General features: G+C 40.7%; 1 protein-coding gene across 4 annotated transcripts in view; it reads left to right on the top strand.

Moving 5' to 3' along the window:
* The first annotated feature begins 2497 nt into the window (after positions 1-2497).
* Positions 2498-16606, top strand: part of RIC1 (RIC1 homolog, RAB6A GEF complex partner 1) — a 166632-nt gene continuing 152523 nt past the window's right edge. For 3 of the 4 annotated variants that reach the window (XM_045882150.3, XM_045882147.3, XM_045882148.3), the window contains exon 1: positions 2498-2869. In XM_045882150.3, coding sequence (XP_045738106.1) covers positions 2726-2869 — 144 coding nt within the window. In that variant the 5' untranslated portion in view covers positions 2498-2725. The remainder of the gene's footprint in view (positions 2870-16606) is intronic. The other variant, XM_045882146.3, reaches the window with a different exon arrangement.

Here is a 16606-nt window from a genome sequence, read left to right as displayed (position 1 = left end):
GATATCTGAAAGCTGGAAAAGCCGGTCCATAAAGTTTCTACCACAACGTGGAACTCTTAAGTAAAGGGCTGTGGAGAGTCCAATATGGCACTTACCCCACCCCCCAGCCCCTCACTGCCTCCAGCCACTAGCACAGTTCAATTCAATCCAGTCTCAAGATGAGTGGGTCTGCAGGAGAAAGGAGCACTTCTTTTCAGGCTTCTCTGCCACTCTGGTCCTGTTTCCTCATTAAGAAAGTGAGAATAAACATCACACCAGTATTACCCACATTGAAGGTTTACCGTGGAACTGAATCAAGTCATGTATTTGAAAATATTTTGTAAACCTTAAATGCCACAAGAGTGTAGCAAGGGAATTCGATTCTGAAGTCAGCAAGTAGGGGTGCCTGGGTGGCTCAGTTGCTTAAGCTTCCGACTCTTGATTTCGGCTCAGGTCATGATCTCAGGGTTGTGAGATGGAGCCTTGCAGCCTTGCGACGGGCTCTGCGCTGGGAGCGGAGCCTGCTTAAGATTCCTCTCTCCCTTAACATAAGAATAAAAAAAAAAAAGAAAGAAAGAAAGAAGAAAGGAAGTCTATAAAGTCCTTAAAAAATATATTATCTACCAGGAAAAGCTTTAAATAAACTTTAGATTGATATTAAAAAAAAAAAGATTCCTCTCTCCCTCTGCCCCTCCCTCCTCTCTAAAATAAATAAATAAATAAATAAACTCAGCAAGTAAAGTTAAAACTGAGTGCAAAAAAAAATTATTAGAAGTTCCTTAAATTAGGCATGTGTGCAGTAAGATGCTCTCACTTAGAAGGCACATGAGAACAAAGTCCCTCTGAAGGGGAGCTGGGACGAATACATTCTCAGTAAAATTGCTGGAGGAATTGCTGTACTGTAACTGATTTTCATTTTCTCTTTCTGCCGAGTGCATAACAATCTAAGTCATGATGCAACACTGTTATTGTTCTACAGTTTTATTTTGGTAAGTCAAGAAATCTCCCTGCGTCTCTTCATTTGTCTAATGGTGTACTTCAGCTGGATCAGGGTTTCCTCCAATTTTCATTTGACACATATTTTCAGAGTTTACTATTCTCAGTGTGTGCCAGGCTGCTGTGCTGGATGTCGGAAAAAAAAAAACACCAGGAAGGAGACAGTCTGACCACAAGAGGCCAGTGAGTGGTGAGGCAGTTTCAGCTTTGATTTGAGGAGTCCTGGGTTCTTTGATCACCTTCTGGGGAATGCAGTGAATGTTTAAAAAAACCATGGAAAAGTTACATATTTTGTTATGAATACCAGCTGCAACGCTACATCTGATCCATGTTAAGTTACTTTGTTTCCTCCTTTGCTGTTTGTGTTGCTACTTTTTAATGTAACATTTGCTTTAAACCTGGGTTAACTCAACTATTTTTTAATTTAAAAAAGTGGAAAAATGCAAACAAAATGAGTGGACAATGAAAAGCAAGTCTTTTATTCTAGACTCCCCCTTCCCCCCTCTCTACACACGCTCCATCCCCATTCACACCGTCCTCCTATGCAGAAGTAATCGCTGGGTCAGTACTTGAAAAGAAACAGTTGTTAAGGTGATCCCTGGGGTCCAGAAGTTAACCAAGCAGAGAAACTCTAAAGTCCGTTCCAACTCTAAAATTATGTCCAAGTCTTTTGCAGCATATATTCTACCGAGGGTGCAAGAAAGAGACAGCCTTGCCTTGTCTAACACTGTGGTTGGTAAAGGGACAGATGAATACAAATTGAATTCAGAATTACACGCTAGATTTAGAAACATGAAGGAAAGAGGACAGGGCTCAAACACTTTCATGGTAGGTGGTTTATATACGGATCGAATAAAGGCCCCCTCTGGGCTGTAAACTCCACGAGGGCAGGAACTCCATCGCGAGCTTTCACTGGAGACCTTGGCACACCACAGGGGCTCACTGGGCCAAGGACCCCACAACCCAGCACCGGGGGCGGGGGCGGGGGGGAAAGCAGGGAAAGTCACGTGACTCGAGCTCCCCAGCAAAACCGCCCTCCGCCTCCGAGTTGCAGCGCCAGGCCCGGCCCACGGGCCTCACCAATCCGCGAAGGAAGTCAAATTTGGCTAGGCCGGCCGAGAGCAGCGTTCCGCGGGTCCGGTCACCCCGCAGCGGCGACTCGCCCAGGTCGGCCCACTTTCCTGTTAGTCTCAGGCGGTTACCCCGCCCACCCGGCCCAAACACTATGCTCCAGATTGCAAGTGGCAGGGGCAGAGGCGCCAGAAGTGGGCAAAAGCGCATGCGTGTTGACGCAACGCGGCGGCAGCTCGCGAAGATTGGGGCGGAACTTCAGACAGCCGAGCGAGGACGAAGGAGCAGCGTCCCCTGCGCGTGCGTGCGGCTGCTCTCCCCGGCCCGACCCACGCGGCGCGGCGTGGTGACGCCCGTGCGGCCCGAGGAAGGGGTGGGGCCGTGCCGGGGCGGGCCTCCGCGCTCCTCCCGCCCCCTCTCCATCCCGACTCTCCCTCCCCCTGCCGCCCCCACACTGGGCCCCGTCAGCCCGAGGGTTCGTTCGCGCTCAGCTTCGCGTCGGCCCGGCCCGGCCCGGCCCGGCCCGGCCCGCGGGCAGATGCCCCGAGCTGCCGCTGCCGACGCCGCCGACTCGGCCGGTGGCGGTGTGGGAGGCGGGCGTCCGGCCCCGGGCCGCTGAGTGTGACGGACGGGGCCGGGGGCCGCCGGGCGCCGCGGCGTCGGCGCCTCCGCGCGGACCATGTATTTCCTGAGCGGCTGGCCCAAGAGGCTGCTGTGCCCTCTGGGGAGCCCGGCCGAGGCGCCTTTGCACGTTCAGTCCGACCCCCAGAGGACTTTCTTCGCCGTGCTGGCGCCGGTCCGCCTCAGCATCTGGTACAGCCGAGTAAGTAGAGCCGCCCGCCGCCTCTCGCCGCTCCCTCCCGGCGCCCGGGCGCGGCCCCGCCCTCAACTTCCACCCGGAGTCCCGCGCCCCTGCCCCTGGCGCCGCGTCCGCGTTCGGCCGGGGCTCGCGGGCAGAGGCGGCGGCGGCTGCCGGAAAGCCGTGCGCCTCCCCGCGTCGGAGCGGCGGCCGCGCACCGCGCACTCCGCGCGCTCCCTCGGCCGAGCCCAGACTTGCCCTCGCTCCCTTCCCCCATCCCCCGAGGAGCAAGTTTGAACTTTCCGCAAATAGACCTCCCCTGCTTTCCAGGCCGTGGTTCTGGAGTGGGGGAAAGCCTGCCGGGCTTCCCCCAGTGCCAGACTTGGAGGCCTGCGAGAGCTTGCTTCTAGCAGCTGCAGCCACGGTTCTTTAATTTTAATGTTCTGCAGCCAGAAAGGTCGGTTTGTCCTGCCCCTCGCTGCACCCCCAAACACCTCCTGCCCGCTTTCGGGCTGGTCCCCTTCCCTGCTGCCCTAGGACTCTTCGCTAGAGAACTGGAGGGGGCTTCGGAGGAGCGGACGTTGAACTCCAATCTGTCCGCGCTGCTCCGGGGTACTTAACACCTGGAAATAGTAAGATTTGGGGAAAGCAGGAGACTGAGTTCTCTTGTTTGCTTTCTGCGGAGTGCTGGTTTTTCATTCTAGTATCTAATTACCGAGTAGGTAAGAGAAAAAAACAAACAAAAAAAACCTTCAAAAATAAGTAGTGGATGGGATGCTCCCCATTTTCCGCGAACGCTGCTCTAGGTCAGTCTATAAAAGCGACGGAATTAAAAAAAAAATGTACTTGTTTTCCCCCCCGCCTGCCCCAAAGAAGGCAGTACTAATCGACGTCAGAGTGAACTTTTTCTCTTTTTATAGCTGACTTGTCCGCGTGGAAATAGGTTGTGACCTTGGCTTTATCACATCTATGTGGCACCCTGGCTTTACTGACTTGAGTTAAGTTACTGAAAACCCTCAACTGTCTGTACTGATCGTTTGAATGTTTATATAAAGTCCCTGATTGTTCTCACACACAGCCCTGGTAAACGTGATGGTGGGATTTAGGTGTTTCTGGTATCTTTTTTATGTGACTGTCATAGTTATTTTTTTATGTGACTGTCATAGTTAGGCTGTAAATCAGACTGTTTGCCATTAAGTTGGGGCCGATTTAATTTTTAAGTATATATCAAAACAAAACAGGTCGGTGCCTGTTGAGTCTGGTGCTTGATTTCATTTTCGAATATGTATATTGTATATCATTTGGTTGTTAGATGAGGTACTAATTCATTTACATTGTGTAGCCAGTAGAATCATTTTTATTTGCTTGGGTGTATATAACTGTTATTTTTAAAGTACATGCAGGAAAAAATAATTAGAACTTGAATGTTAAATTGTCTTCTGAAGTTAGTATGAATTTCACTCTAATGTAACAGCCTAAAATTTAACTATCTCTAAAAAGGTAGACCTAATTTGAGGCAGAACTAAATATGAGGGATGAATAGACCAGAAGCCTGTAGGTTACTTTATTGCTCTATAAAAGAAACAAAAATGTGCCTCAACATTCTTAGGGATATTGTGAGTGTTAAAAATACGTTTTTTGCGGGCGCCTGGGTGGCTCAGTTGGTTAAGCGACTGCCTTCGGCTCAGGTCATGATCCTGGAGTCCCGGGATCGAGTCCCGCGTCGGGCTCCCTGCTGAGCAGGGGGTCTGCTTCTCCCTCTGCCCTTTTCCCTTTCGTGCTCTCTGTCTCTCATTCTCTCTCTCTCAAATAAATAAATAAAATCTTTAAAAAAAATACGTTTTTTGCCTTTGCAGGTGAATACTGTGTAAATTAGGCAGTCATGAAATTTAAAACAACTCCTACACCTTTCTTTAAACTTCTATCCTCCACATAGATACCTACTTTCTACGAAGTCCTGGGGTTACTACCATTTAGTGCTTTCTACGAAGTGCTGGGGTTACCACCATTAAAACCCATTGTGCGAAGTTAGGTCTAGAGACTCTGTGGGTTCACTAGTATGAGGTGAAATGAAATGCAGGGATACCCTAGGGGAGGCTGCAGGTTATGGTAACCTTGATCTCTGGCATCAGCTTCATCACTTTAAAAATCAAGTATTGGATCAGATGGTTGTAAGGTTTGTGCTTATATAGCTGTGATGATAGGAAACAGGTGCCAGACTACAGCTTTGAGTCTCTTCTGCCTGGAATATGCCTGTTTTCACTCTGAAAGTTTTTTTGGGTTTTGTGTGTGTGTGTGTGTGTGTGTTTCATTTCTAAACTTACTGAAACTAAGGTAAAATCAGTTAGCAAACTTTTCTTAAAAGTGAAAACACTTCTAGCTAAATTGAGTTATCAGTTACTGCACAGTTTAGAGTGAGTTGATTTAAAATGTTCACATGAGAACATGAAAGCTTTGTTTTTGGAGAGATACTGTACATACAAGTAATATTAGAGAATAAAGTGAACATTGAAGATCTAAGGAAGGGTTTAATGGAGTTGAGGTCTTAAAAGCTGCTTGAGGGCATTTGGAGACAAGGAGAGACATGCACGAAGAGGTGAGGATATAGTATGATTTGCTTATTTGAAATTTTGTTGGATCTCTCTTAGCCAGTTAAAGTCACTTAGGGATGAATTTTTAAAAAGAGAAAATGTGCATTTAATAGTCTAAGCTGTTTTTTTTAAGTGTCCAAAATGATTGCTGTGTTTAAAATGTTAAAATTAGTCATGAGACTATAAAAACATTAAAGTAAAATCTCTAAGAATAACTTTTGTGCATTTTATGGGTCTTTTAGTGAACTTTTTTATACCTCTTACGGTTACTATTATGTACTCTATGGGTCTAGTTGTAGTATCAGTTTTATAGAGTCATAGCTCTTTAAAATTCTTTCCTAACTCCAAAATTAAGAGGAGCGCACATGTGGGGAGGGGCAGAAGGAGAGGGAGAGAGAGAATGCCAAGCAGACTCCCTGCTCAGTTGTGTGGAGTCGCCCGTGGGGATCGATTCCACAACGCTGAGACCATGACCTGTGCCGATATCAAGAGTCTGATGCTTAATCAGCTGAGCCATCCAGGCGCCCCTAGATATGTTTATGAACAAAAGAGTTTCTACAGATACTCACTTGGCTTTATTTCATTTTTTTTTTTTTTAAAGATTTTATTTATTTGAGAGAGAATGAGAGAGAGAGAGAGAGCATGAGAGGGGGCAGGGTCAGAGGGAGAAGCAGATTCCCTGCTGAACAAGGAGCCCGATGCGGGACTCGATCCCGGGACTCCATCCCGGGACTCCAGGATCATGACCTGAGCCGAAGGCAGTCGCTTAACCAACTGAGCCACCCAGGCGCCCGGCTTTATTTCATTTTTAGTGTGAAAGGTGTAACTTGTTTTCAGTGTAACATGTTGATGTAAATTTGTTTTCTCTACTTTGTGATTCTACTTAGAAGTTCTAAAAACTGCTCAGGGGTTTATAACAGGGATCATCCATATATTTCGGAACCCAAAAAAGGGTGCTCAAAAAATTGTTTAGCACATATATGTTAGGTTGGGGTGGTAGAGTTATGACTGAACTGCCGGAGCAGTTGACAATGTATTTCTGCTATGGTGTTGTCAAAGGACTAGTTTCAGCGTTGGGATTGAAGTTGCCGTTTAAATCACGTTATGATTTCTGACTGACCCATTTATGGTTGTGGGAGATTGTGTTTTGTACTGTACTAGAGAGCCTATAATTATTTCTCTAATATACTGGTGAATTATGAATATTAAGGTCCACATATGTGAACCACAAAATGACACCTTAGAATGCTGTAATTCTAAATTAGTCTTATCTCAATTTTCAGGTCATTATTTCATATATGTAAATTACCCTTAAAAGTATTTTTGAACACCTTCTGTGACAGATTGTGTAAATAGGTAATATATGAAAGGAACGAAGGGGCATGTTATACATAACAAAACACTCTATTCAAAGATGTTAGTGTATTAATATGGTAAATGAAAATTTTGTGAGTAACTACTGTGAGGGTTGCTAATAAAAAGCAAATAGGCAAATAATTTACTGAGCTTATGAAATGAATTGTGTCTTTGAGTAGCCCTGACTAGAAACTTATGTTCTTGTTGGTGTGTGCTAATAATAGAGAATAATGAGATAGATGTTCAAAGAAGCCATGTTGTAGGATTAGGTATATGGTTAACTGTGGACCTCAGGAAGGTCATTCAATTTGTACCTACGTTTTCCCACTCTCCCATTTCTTACCTTCTCAACTCTGTTCTATTGCTGACTGCCTCCAGAGAGCCTTCAATGTAAACTTACTGATTAGAAGTCTTTTAGGGTTCACTGTTGGTTAAAGAATGAAGTTCAAACTCCTTAGTTTGCTATCAGAGACACTCCCCTCTTGGGATGATCACTTGCCCCATCTCTGCCTATCAGGATATTATCCATCCTTTAGTTTCTGTTGAAATCCTGCTTTCTCTATGAGTCATTCTTTATTTACCGTAACCAGAAATGTTCATTTTTTTGATGAACTAATGTTTGTATTGTACGTTTTGCACACATGACTTAATTTTCCAATTAGATTTTAAGTTTCTGGAGGGCAGACATGATCTTCTTTTGTACTATCCATAATGCCTTGCACAAAAGCATATGCTTAATCAGTATTTTTAAAATAATGGATTTATGGTATCCTGTGGATAGCAGAGAATTTTTTAAAGGTTTAGTAAGTGGAAGGTTTTTAAATGTTGACATGTAATAAAAATAAACATGGTAGTACTAAATTACAAGTTAAATTCAGAAAAAGTTATTTTAGAGAGGGTTATTTAAGTGAAAGTGAATTAAGTACTTTTTTTTTTAAATTACATACAGTCCAGTTATATTAGAAAAGAGTAGTACGTGTTATTCACAGTAGCCAAAATAGGGAAACAACCTAAGTGTCTGTCAGTGGACGACAAATGGATAAAGAAGATGTGGTATATTTACACAATGGAATATTCTTCAGCCACGAGAAAGGATAGTTTTTCATTTGCAGCAACATGGATGGACCTTGAGGGCATTATGCTAAGTAAAATAAGTTGGACAAAGACAGATACTGTTTGATGGCACTAATTTGTGGAGTATAAAAAAGCCAAACGCATAGAAAGACAGACTAGAATGGTGGTTACCAGAGGCTAGGAGGTATGGCCAAAAGAGAGTTGTTCGAAGTGTACAAACTTCAGCTGTAAGGTGAATGAGTTCTGGGGATTTAATGTACAGCATAATGAGAATAGTTCCTAATACTGTTTTATATACTTGAAAGTTGCCAAGATAGTAGATCTTCAGTGTTCTCACTGTGGAAAAGAAATGATAAACATGTGGTGCAGGTGTTAGCCAGCACTGTGGTGGCAGTCATTTTGCAAGATGTACGTGCATCAGACAACATGTTGTACATCTTAAGCGTATGCGGTGTTGTATGCCAGTTATAACTCAATAAAGCGAGGGGGAAAAAGTGGTAGGTGGGAAAGAGTCCTCTCCCAAAACTCAGACTACTGTGCAGTTTTATAACCACCAGTTGAACTCCTGGTTCCCAGTCTGTGTTTATATTGCAGTGATCTGTGGCAAGGGTGGTCCCACAAAAAAGCAGCAGTATAAATATTTAAATAAAGACATTTCATCCATCTTCTTCAGGTGCTTGTGAGTCATTGATGTGATCCATATTACAGATAAACATTCTGAGTTTACTGTGGACTAGGTGCTTTACATCATGGGAAGCAGTGTTTCTTGAATTTAGGTCCTTCACATGCCTCATTCGAGATTTTTGCCCTGTCCTTATAGTATTTCTACAGTCTAACTTTTAAACTTGAAATTCTCTTTCAAAGTAATTTTTATCTTTACAATAACTGGAAAGCTAGCACCACTCAGATGAATACAGGGTTACTATATGAGGAAACAATGAAAACAGTGTAATGAAAATCTAGGTTCCTGCCAAAGGCTCTTGCCCTTTTCTTAAAAGGAGCAGTTAGCAGATACATGAGAAGTGTTTAGAGGTAAACTAGCCCCTCTCACAGACTTCCTCTTTACCTAAATCAAAAAGATTGAAGAAGAGTTGGAAAACATATTTTCTCACTGTTTGATTAAATAGTACAGTGACTGTCACCTAAAATGGTGGTATAGGAAATACTGTGTTAAGGCATTGTATTTATTGCCAAATATGCAATTTATCAAATTAGAATAAATTTACAATTTATTTATTTTTAAAAAAGATTTTATTTATTTATTTGACAGAGAGAGAGACAGCAAGAGAGGGATCACAAGCAGGGGGAGTGGGAGAGGGAGAAGCAGGCTTCCCGCGGAGCAGGGAGCCCGACACGGGGCTCCATCCCAGGACCCTGGGATCATGACCTGAGCCGAAGGCAGACACTTAACGACTGAGCCACCCAGGTGCCCCTACAATTTAAAAGTATTTAAAAATAATCTAGAATTCAAATGCCACAAAGTGAGAGAATTACTTACTTAAAAATATTTTATTGACTATCAAGCATCAGTTGGTTGGAATCAAAGTATCTTACCTTTCTTTTAAATTGATTATAATTGCTTTGAGTTGCTATCCCAAACCTGTCCTCCCAAGTGATTTGCCTTATGTCCATAATATATCATACATAAATTTACATATGAGATTCTGAATATTACTGTGGGTATACAGTAGAATTTGCTGTGGTTTAATTTTCTAACAGCTTTATTCAAGTGTATGAGTATATTGTAAATGCACACTGATTTTTTAGTAAATTTATAGAGTTGTGCAACCATCATCACAGTCTAGTTTTAGGACATTTATAGCAACCCAAAAAGTGTCATGCCCATTTGCATTTAACTTCTGCTCCCACTCCAGCCCCAGGAAACCATTGGCCTTTTTGTCCCTTTAGATTTGGCTTTTCTAGAAATGTCCTGTAAAGGTAATCATATAATGTGTGGTCTCTTGTGTCTGGCCTTTATTTAGCATACTGTTTTTGTGGTACTGCTTTTCATAGCTGAGTAATATTCCGTTGTGTGGCTATACCGCATCTTAAAAATCCATTTACCAGTTGATAGATACTCGGTTGTTTCTGTTTTGGGGTCATTATGGGTAATGCCACTATAAACAACTGTATATATGTCTTTGCAAGGATGTATATTATTCCTTGTAGGGAGATACTGAGGAATGGAACTATTGGGTCATATAGTAAGTTGATGTTTAGCTTTTTTAGGAAACTGCCAAACTATTGCACAGTAGTGGTGGCATTTTACAGCCCTACCAGCAAAGTCTGAAGGTTTGTTTCTCCACATCCTTCTCAACACTGGCTGTTTTAAGTCTTCTTTATTACAGTCGTTGGGTTTGTAGTGGTATCTCATTGTGACTTTAATTTGTACTTTCCTAATGACTGTGAATGTTTAGCTTTTTTTCATGAGCCTATTAGTCATTTGTATACCTTATTCGATGAAATGTGTATTCAGATCCTCCCGCCCCTTTTTTTTTTATTGGAGTGTTTTTGCCTTAGTGAGTTGTAAGGGATCTGGATTTTCGTTCTTAGTGGTGTCTTTTGGAGAGTAAAAGCTTAATTTTGATGAAGTCTAGCTTTTTTTTTTTTTTTTTTTTTTTCCTGAATCATGCTTTTTGTGTGCTAAAAAAACCTTTGGCCAATGCAAAGTCATAGCATCTTATGTTTTCTTTTATAAGTTTTATAATTTGAGCTCTTATACATAGGTCTGTCATCCATCTTGAGTTGACTTTTTTGTTTGCAAAGATCTAAGTTCAGGGTTTTTTTTTTTTTTTAGATTTTATTTATTTCACAGAGAGACACAGCAAGAGCGGGAACACAAGCAGGGGGGAGTGGGAGAGGGAGAAGCAGGCTTCCCTCTGAGCAGAGAGCCGGATGCGGGGCTCCATCCCAGAACCCTGGGATCATGACCTGAGCCGAAGGCAGCCGCTTAACCGACTGAGCCACCCAGGCGCCCCTTTGTTTTTGTTTTTTTAACCTGTAGATCCAGTTGTCTTAGCACAATTTGTTGGAAAGACTCTTCACTATTGAATTGCATTGGCACCTTTGTTAAACATCAATTGACTGTAACAATAAGGGGTTATTTCTGAATTTTCTATTCTGTTTTATTCATCAATATGCCTATTATGCAAGCATCACACTGTAGCTTTATTGCAAGTTTAGAAATTGGGTGGTAAAAGTCCTACTTTGTTTCAAAATTATTTTGCCTATTCTAGATCCTTTGCATTTCTGTATAAATTTTAGGATTATCTTGTCAATTTCTACCAAAAAAAACCACCCCAAAACAAAAACCGGGATTTTTCAGGGGATTGCACTAAATCCGTAGATCAATAGAGTCGGTATCTTAATGGTATAGAATATTCCACTCTATGAACATGCTGTGCAGTGTCTTTCCATTTATTTAGATTTAAAAAGATTTTTCTTAGTATTTTGTAATTTCAGTGCACAGATCTTCACTTTTGCTAAGTTTATTCCTAAGTGATTTTATTTATCTCTTGTGATGCTCTTGTGGATGTAATTGTTAATTTCATTTTCAGATTGTTATATGTATATAGATGCAAAATTGATTTTTCTATATAGCTGTTTTGCAACCTTGCCAAAACTTATTCTCATAGGGTTTTTTTTTTTTTTTTTAAAGATTTATTTATTTTAGAGGGGGAGAGTGTGAGCATGTGTGTGCAAGTGGGAGAAAGGGCCGAGGGAGAGGGAAAGAGAATCTCAAGCAGACTCTGTGCTGAGCACAGAGCCCTACATGGGGCCAATCTCACGACCCTGAGATCATGGCCTGAGCCAAAACCAACAGTTGGATGTTCAACCGACTGAGCCACCAGGGTGCCCCTCAGTTTTTTATAGTTATAACTAATAAACAAATTCAGCAGAATTCCAAGGCACAAAATCAACATGCAGAAATCAGTTGCATATCTATACAGTAACAGTGAACATTGAAAAATGAAGAAAACAATTTATAATAGCATCAAAAAGAATTAAATACTTAGGATTAAGCTTAACTAAGGAAGTGACAGACTTGTATGCTGAAAACTATAAAACCATTGCTGAAAGAAATGAGAGATGTAAATAAATGGTAAGAAATCCCATATTCACAGATTATTAAGATGCCAGTACTACCCAAAGCAATTTACAGATTCAGTGTGCTTCTGTTGGCTTTTTTTTTTTTTTTTTTTGGTAGAAATATAGAAATCCATCCTAAAGTTACTCTGGAATCTCAAGCGGTTCCTCTCATCAGTTTAGACAAAATTTTAGCAATTTTATAGATCTTTTCAGTGAGCCAACTTTTGGTTTTACTTATCTTTTACTGACCTATTAATTTTGTGTTTTCTGTTTTGTTATTTCTGCATTGATTTTTAAATTATTTTCTTTGGGTTTGGTGTTATATGTTCAGTGGGTTTGGACAAATGTATAATGACCTATATCTGTCATTGTAATGTCATGTAGAATATTTTCCTTGTCCTAGAAATCCCTTGTGCTCTGCCTATTCATCTCCCCCCCCACCAACATTTGATAAGCACCAATTTTATTTTCAGTTCAGTTTTTAAAAGTTAATCATTTCTAAAATTTAATCATTTCTTTGAATCATCACATGGGTCATTTACAAGTATGTGGTTTAATTTCCAAATATTTGAGGATTTTCCAAAATCTTTGTTATTGATTTCTAACTTAATTCCATTGTGGTTTGGGACTATATTTTGAATGAGTTTATTCCTTTAAGTTCAAGACCTGTTTTATGGATTGGCATATGCTTTGTGCTGGAAAATGTTTGATGTGCCCTTGTAAGGAATATTCTACTATTGGCAGAGTGTTCTCTAAATGATAGGTTAAATTGGTTGGCATGGTCGTTCAAGTTTTCTGTATCCTTGTTAATGTTCAGTCTAGCTCTGTCAGTTATTGAGAGTGGAGATTGAAATCTCCAATTCTGTTATTGAATTGCTTTCTTTCTTTTTTTAAAATTTATTTGACAGAGAGATAGCACAAGTAGGCAGAGTGGCAGGCAGAGGGAAAGGGAGAAGCAGGCTCTCTGCTGAGCAGGGAGCCCGATGCGGGGCTCGATCCCAGGACCCTGGGATCATGACCTGAGCCGAAGGCAGCTGCTTAACCAACTGAGCCTCCCAGGCGCCCCTGAATTGCTTTCTCTTTCAGTTCTGTGGGTTTTTGCTTTATATATTTTTGGGCTGCATAGTTAAGTTTGTATACATTTATAATGGTTATAGTTGCCTTTTGTATTGACCTTTTTATCATCATTGGTTCTCTCTTTCCACCAATGTTTCTTAAAGTGTATTTCATTGTGTATTAATATTGCCACTTGAGTTACCACTTGTGTGACATACTTTTTTTCTACCCTTCTGGTTTCACAGACTAATTACATTTTTCAGTCTAAAGTATGTCTTGTATGGACATTTATTTAGATCTTCCTTTTTTTTGTTTTTGTTTTTTGTTTTTTTCCCCAAATCCGGTCTGATAATCTCTGCCATTTGATTGGAGTGTTTAGTCGGTTCACATGTAATTATTGATAGGGTTGGGTTTATATTAGCTGTTTTGGTGTTTTGTTTTCTGTATTTCTCATGTCCTTTGTTTACTCTTCTAATTACTTTGATTTCTTTTTTTAAAAGATCTTATTTGTTTATTTGAGAGAGAGTGCGCACACGTGCACAAGCTGTGGGGAGGGGTAGAGGGAGAAGGAGAAGCAAACTCCCTGCTGAGCAGGGACCCCAATGCAGGATTTGATCCCAGGACCTTGGGATCATGACCTGAGCTGAAGGCAGGCACTTAACCAACTGAGCCAGCCAGGCATCCAATGCTATGATTTTTAACCATATTTTTCTGATTTATTTTATTTATGGTTTCTCTAGTGATTACAGTTGCATCTTATTACGATACTTCGGGTTAGTACTGAATTCTGGTAAAATATAGCAATTTTTTTCAGCCTCCTTTTTTCTTTCATGGCTTTTTAAAAATATTTGAGTATATTGACAATGTTAACATTAGTTTCAGGTGTACGACAAAGTGATTCAACATGTCTGTACATTATGCTGTGCTCACAAGTGGAGCTACTACATAACCTATTACAGTATCATTGATTATGTTCCTTATGCTGTACTTATCCCTGTGACTTTTTTAATCCATAACTGGATTTTTCTTTTTTTTTTTTTAAGATTCTATTTACTTATTTGACAGAAAGAGAGAGGGAGCACAAGCAGGGCGAGCCGCAGGCAGAAGGAGAGGGAGAAGCAGGCTCCCTGCAGAGCAGGAAGCCTGATGCGGGACTCAATCCCAGGACCCTGGGATCATGAGCAAAAGGCAGACACTTAACTGACTGAGCCACCCAGGTGCCCCCACTTTTCATTTTTTTAAAGTGGTAAAATATGCATAACAAATTTGCCTTTTTAATTTTGAAATGTATATTTCTGTGGCTTTAAGTACATTCACATTGTTGTGCAGCCATCACCATCCATTCCCAGAACATTTTTCATCTTCGCAAGTTGAAACTCCATACCCAGTAAACAATAATTCCCTAATTCGCCCTTGTCCTCTTACCTGGCAACCACCGTTCTACTTTATGTCTCTATGATTTTTACTGTTGTGGAAACACAATATTTGTCCTTTAGTGATAAATTTATTTCATTTGGCATGTTTTCAGGGTTCTTTTATGTTCTAGTACGTAACAACATTTGCTTCCTTTTTAAGGCTGAATAATATTCCATTGTGTATATGTATTTAATCCATTCATTCATTGATGGACATTAGGTTGCTTCCGTTTTTTGGCTTTTGTGAGTAATGGTGCTGGAACGTTGGTGTTCATGCCCTTGCTTTTGGTTCTTTGGTGCATATATCCTAAAGTGGAATATGTGGATTATATGGTAATTCTGTATTTAATTTTTTGAGAAATCACCACACTGTTTTTCACAGTGGCTGCACCATTTTACATTCCCATCAGTAATGCACAAGGGTTCCAATTTCTCCACATCCTCACCAACACTTGTTCTTTTCTGTTTTTGTTTTTGTTTTTTTTTTTTTTTTTTTGCTGTCATCCTGATGGGTGCAAAATGATATATCATTGTGGTTTTGATTTCCGTTTACTTAATATTAAGCAAGTGATGTTGAGTATCTTGCCAAATTCAGTGTCTTAAAGTTTTTATCCTGTGTTTTCTTCTAAGAGTTTTGCAGTTTTACCTCTTTATTTTTAGGCTTGTGCTCGATTTTGAGTTAGTTTTTGGGTCAACTTTTATTTTTTCATGTGGATATCCAGTTTTCCCAGTGCTTTTTGTTGAAAAGGCTATTCTTTTCTCTTACTGAATGTTCTTGGCATCCTTATGAAATTTTTTTTTTTTTAACAGTACATACAAGGCTTTATTCCTGAGCTCCCTGTTGTATTTTGTTCTGTTTGTCAGTCTTTATGGCAGTATGGAATTGTGTTTTCATTACCATAGTTTTATGTAAGTTTTGAATCAAAGTGTGACACCTCCAACTTTGCTCTTCTTTTTTATTCCAAGATTGTTTTGAGTATTTGGGATCCCTTGAGATTCTGTATTAATTTTTAAGGTGAATTTTCATATTTCTGCCCCCCCCATGCTGTTGAGATTTTGATAAGTATTACATTGACTCTGTAGATTGTCTTGGGTAGTATTGACATCTTAATACCATATTGTAATTCAGTTAACACAGGAGGTCTTTTTCTTTTATCTGCATCTTTAATTTATTTCAGCAACATTTTTGTGGTTTTCAATGTACAAGTGTTTCACTTCATTGGTTAAGCTTAATCCTAAGTATGCTGTATTCTTTTTGATGCTACTCCAAGTGGAATTGTTTTCTTTTTTTTTTTTTTTAAAGATTTTATGTATTTATTTAATTGAAAGAGAGAGAGACACACAGCGAGAGATGGAACACAAGCAGGGGGAGTGGGAGAGGGAGAAGCAGGCTTCCTGCTGATCAGGGAACCCGATGCGGGGCTTGATCCCAGGACCCCGGGATCATGACCTAAGCTGAAGGCAGTTGCTTAACCAACTGAGCCACCCAGGCGCCCCTGGAATTGTTTTCTTAATTTCATTTTTGGATATTTCTTATTACATAGAAATGCATCTGACTTTCGTGTATTGATACTGTATCCTGAAATTGTGCTAAGTTTATCACTTCTAACAGTTGTGTGTGGAATCTGTATGATTTTCTACACTTAAGATCATGTTTTTGGAGACCAGAGATAATTTTTCTTATTCTTTTTCTTTTTGGATGCCTTTATTTTTCTCACTGACTGCTCTGATTAGGACTTCCAGTACTATTTCAAATGGAAATAGTAAAAGTGAGCATCTCAGATCTTGTTCCTGACATTAAAGGAAAAGCTTTTCAGTTTTTCACCATTGAATGTAATATTGGCTGTAGGTTTTCATACAGGGCTTTTGTTATGTTGAGGTGGTTTCCTTCTGTTGGTAGTTTGTTGAATGTTTTGATCATGAAGACTGTTGAATCACAGACCTGTACCTCTGAAACAATACAATATATGTTAAAAAAAAAAAAAAAAGAAGAAGGAGATAGCAGGAGGGGGAAGAATGAAGGGGGGGGAATCGGGGAGACGATGGACTCAAGGGTTCTAGAGGGGAGGGGGGTGGGAGGATGGGTTAGCCTGGTGATGGGTATTAAAGAGGGCACGTTCTCCCTGGAGCACTGGGTGTTATACACAAACAATGAATCATGGAACACTACATCAAAAACT

Source organism: Mirounga angustirostris, unplaced genomic scaffold, assembly GCF_029215605.1.
Source record: "Mirounga angustirostris isolate CCGP_5_RB_7025 unplaced genomic scaffold, mMirAng1.0.hap1 SCAF_15, whole genome shotgun sequence".
NCBI lineage: Eukaryota > Metazoa > Chordata > Mammalia > Carnivora > Phocidae > Mirounga > Mirounga angustirostris.
This window is presented reverse-complemented; position numbering and strand designations above follow the sequence as displayed.